This window comes from Octopus bimaculoides, chromosome 18 (assembly GCF_001194135.2).
Source record: "Octopus bimaculoides isolate UCB-OBI-ISO-001 chromosome 18, ASM119413v2, whole genome shotgun sequence".
NCBI lineage: Eukaryota > Metazoa > Mollusca > Cephalopoda > Octopoda > Octopodidae > Octopus > Octopus bimaculoides.
Window position 1 is genome coordinate 12,953,507 of NC_068998.1, and position 2,864 is coordinate 12,956,370.

At 36.6% G+C, this 2,864-nt stretch overlaps 1 protein-coding gene across 3 annotated transcripts in view; it reads right to left on the reverse strand.

Moving 5' to 3' along the window:
* The window catches only part of LOC106874937 (NAD(P)H-hydrate epimerase), an 871,776-nt gene that overhangs the window by 3,223 nt on the left and 865,689 nt on the right, over window positions 1-2,864 (reverse strand). For all 3 annotated transcript variants that reach the window (XM_052974456.1, XM_052974457.1, XM_052974455.1), the window contains one exon: window positions 2,427-2,688. In XM_052974456.1, the coding sequence (XP_052830416.1) occupies window positions 2,427-2,688 (262 nt within the window). The remainder of the gene's footprint in view (window positions 1-2,426; window positions 2,689-2,864) is intronic.

Below are 2,864 nucleotides of genomic sequence, written 5' to 3' on the forward strand. Positions count from 1 at the left end.
GGTCATGCACAGTTTATCTTGATAGATCACCATGTCATGCACATAAGGTTGTGATGCATGTGCCGGGTGTGCTCTTATCAAATAAGTAATCATGATGACATACTGGGTTTCATATATTTGCACCCCAGTGTCACTTTGATGGCATGCACTGCTCTCTCAAATCCTTTCTACTATAGGCACAACGACTGAAATTTTGGTGGTGGGGGCAGTCGATTACATCGAACCTAGTGTGGAACTGGTGCTTATTTTTTTACCCTGAAAGGATGAAAGACTGTCAGGATGGATGAAATGCCACTAAGCATTTTTGCCTGGCATACCAGTACCGCCTGACTGGCCCTTGTGCCTGTGGCATGTAAAAGCACCCACTACACTCTTAGGGTGGTTGGCGTTAGGGAGGACATCTAGCTGTAGAAACTCTGCCAGATCAGATTGGAGCCTGGTGCAGCCATCCGGTTCGTCTGTCCTCAGTCAAATCGTCCAATCCATGCCAGCATGAAAAGCGGACGTTAAATGATGATGATGATGATGACTAGGTTGAGGAAGAAGTTTGTGCGCCATGTTAAAATAATGATTTTTTATGTAAGAATTTATTCAAAAACAACAATAATTCTTCAAGACATGGTACACAAACTTTTTCCATAACCTAATATGTATATGTATATGTGTGTGTGTGATTCAAAACACAGCTTGAATTGGATGTAATGGAATATGTTTAAATAAAAGGTCATTCACTTTGTTGTGATAAAAAAACTAAACAAGAATGTGAACATATTTCTTCTATGCTATCAATGTGCAAGAAAAATGAGTGGAGAGTCTTCTGATGAACCATTTCATGATTTATTGATTACTCCTCTGAGAAGACATCCTTAATTTCCTTCCCCAGTTGATAGCATACCAAGTGTCAGCTGTTATATATAACAGTGAGCAACTAAGCTACCATAGTGGCAGATAACTTAATTTGCATATTTGTGCTTCAGATGGTTCGTCATTATGTGAACAGTAAATATATTTTATACACAATACAACCTGAATAAAAGGTACTGAAATAAGCTTAAATATATTCATAAATTTAAATACAAAATGTTTGTATGTGTCATGCAATTTATATTACGTGACATATTACCATTTACTTATATTACATATTACCATTTACTATAAAATATAGCTGGCCTGTATTACATAAGGTGGTTACTATCCTCACTGAAATACATGTAAAATAATGTAAATTAAATAATTTCAGAACCAATTTGCCAGTTTTGGTGCTTTCTAAGTACATAGCATCATCATCATCATCATCATCATCATCATCATCATTTAGTGTCCATTGTCTATGCTGGCATGGGTTGGATGGTTTGATCAGGGCTGGTAAGCTGAGGGGCTGCACCAGACTCCAGTTTGATTTGGCATGGTTTCTGCAGTTGGATGCCCTTCCTAATGCCAACCACTCCGAGAGTGTAGTGGGTGCTTTTATATGTCACCAGCATGAGGGCCAGTTATGTGACACCAGTATCTTCCACAACTGTGATTTCACTTGGCTTGATGGGTCTTCTCAATCATGGCATATATATATATATATATATATATATATATATATATATATATATATATATATATATATACATATACATATATATATATATATAGGATTGAAGAGCTCTTGACCCTACATTGCATCACTCACTGCCGACTACTTTATAAAGGTACTGGGTACATTTTATCATGGTACTAGCACCACTGAATTTGCCTCATGCTTCACAAGATCCACTGAAATGTCTTCACTACACTACTTTGTCCTATCTTAGTTTCTTGAAAGCAATATGACCAAGCAGGTGAATAGAAGAGAGAGTAAAGAATCATGGTGCATTAGAAATAAATCCTGTTGATCCGATTAACAGAACAACTTGTTCATGAAATTAACCTGCATGTGGCTGAGCAATCCACAGATATGTGTACCCTTAAAGTAATTCTCAGGGAGATTTAGCATGACACAGAGTGTGACAAAGCTGGCCCTTTGAAATACATGTGCTACTCATTTTTGCCAGATGAATGGAATGGAGTGATGTGAAATAAAGTGTCTTGCTCAAGGACACAATGTGTCACCGGTAATCAAACTCATGACCTTACGGTCATGAGCTGAATATCCTAACCACTAAGCCATGTGTGTTCATGCATTTGAAATACCACCCAAATATCACCTTGAATCAAACTCCTCAAAAAAATTGAGGACAGAAAACATTAAATAATGTAGTCATAGATACACTGTGTCTGAAAATATCATGTGATAGTCCCTCTGGAATATCTTTGATCAGTTCTGCTTGAGGGCTGAATCAGCCAACCTGGAGCTAAGCATTAAGTAATACCAACCAAACCAACTGCAATTAGGCATATTTGAGTGTTTGTTAACAATGTAGTAGAAGGGTACATACCTGAAGGAATGTCCAAACTTACGAGAGGATTTTCAATTTTTTTCAGTGTCTCTAGTACAGAAGCAAAGTCTCCAGTGATTGGTTCTTTGTGACAACTACCATAGATAGCATCAACCACAAGATTGTAAGCTGAGTCTATCAGATGTGGTTCACTGGGAAAGAATGAGAGGAATGGCATATCCATTCTCTCACATTGCAGTCTCAGGTTTTCAAAGATTTGTTGATTTGAAGTTTTAGGGTAGAAAATGGATGGTTTGTACCCCTGCAAAAAATAGTAAAAAATAAAAATTGAAAACATATCATATTTCTGTTTGGATACAACATTGGTTTTCCAAAACCTTTCTAGATTGATAATTTTTCTAAACCAGTCAATACATTCTAAATTAAGCAAATATTAAATTTACTTAATTAAATGAAATACATGTCCTGTACATTAAA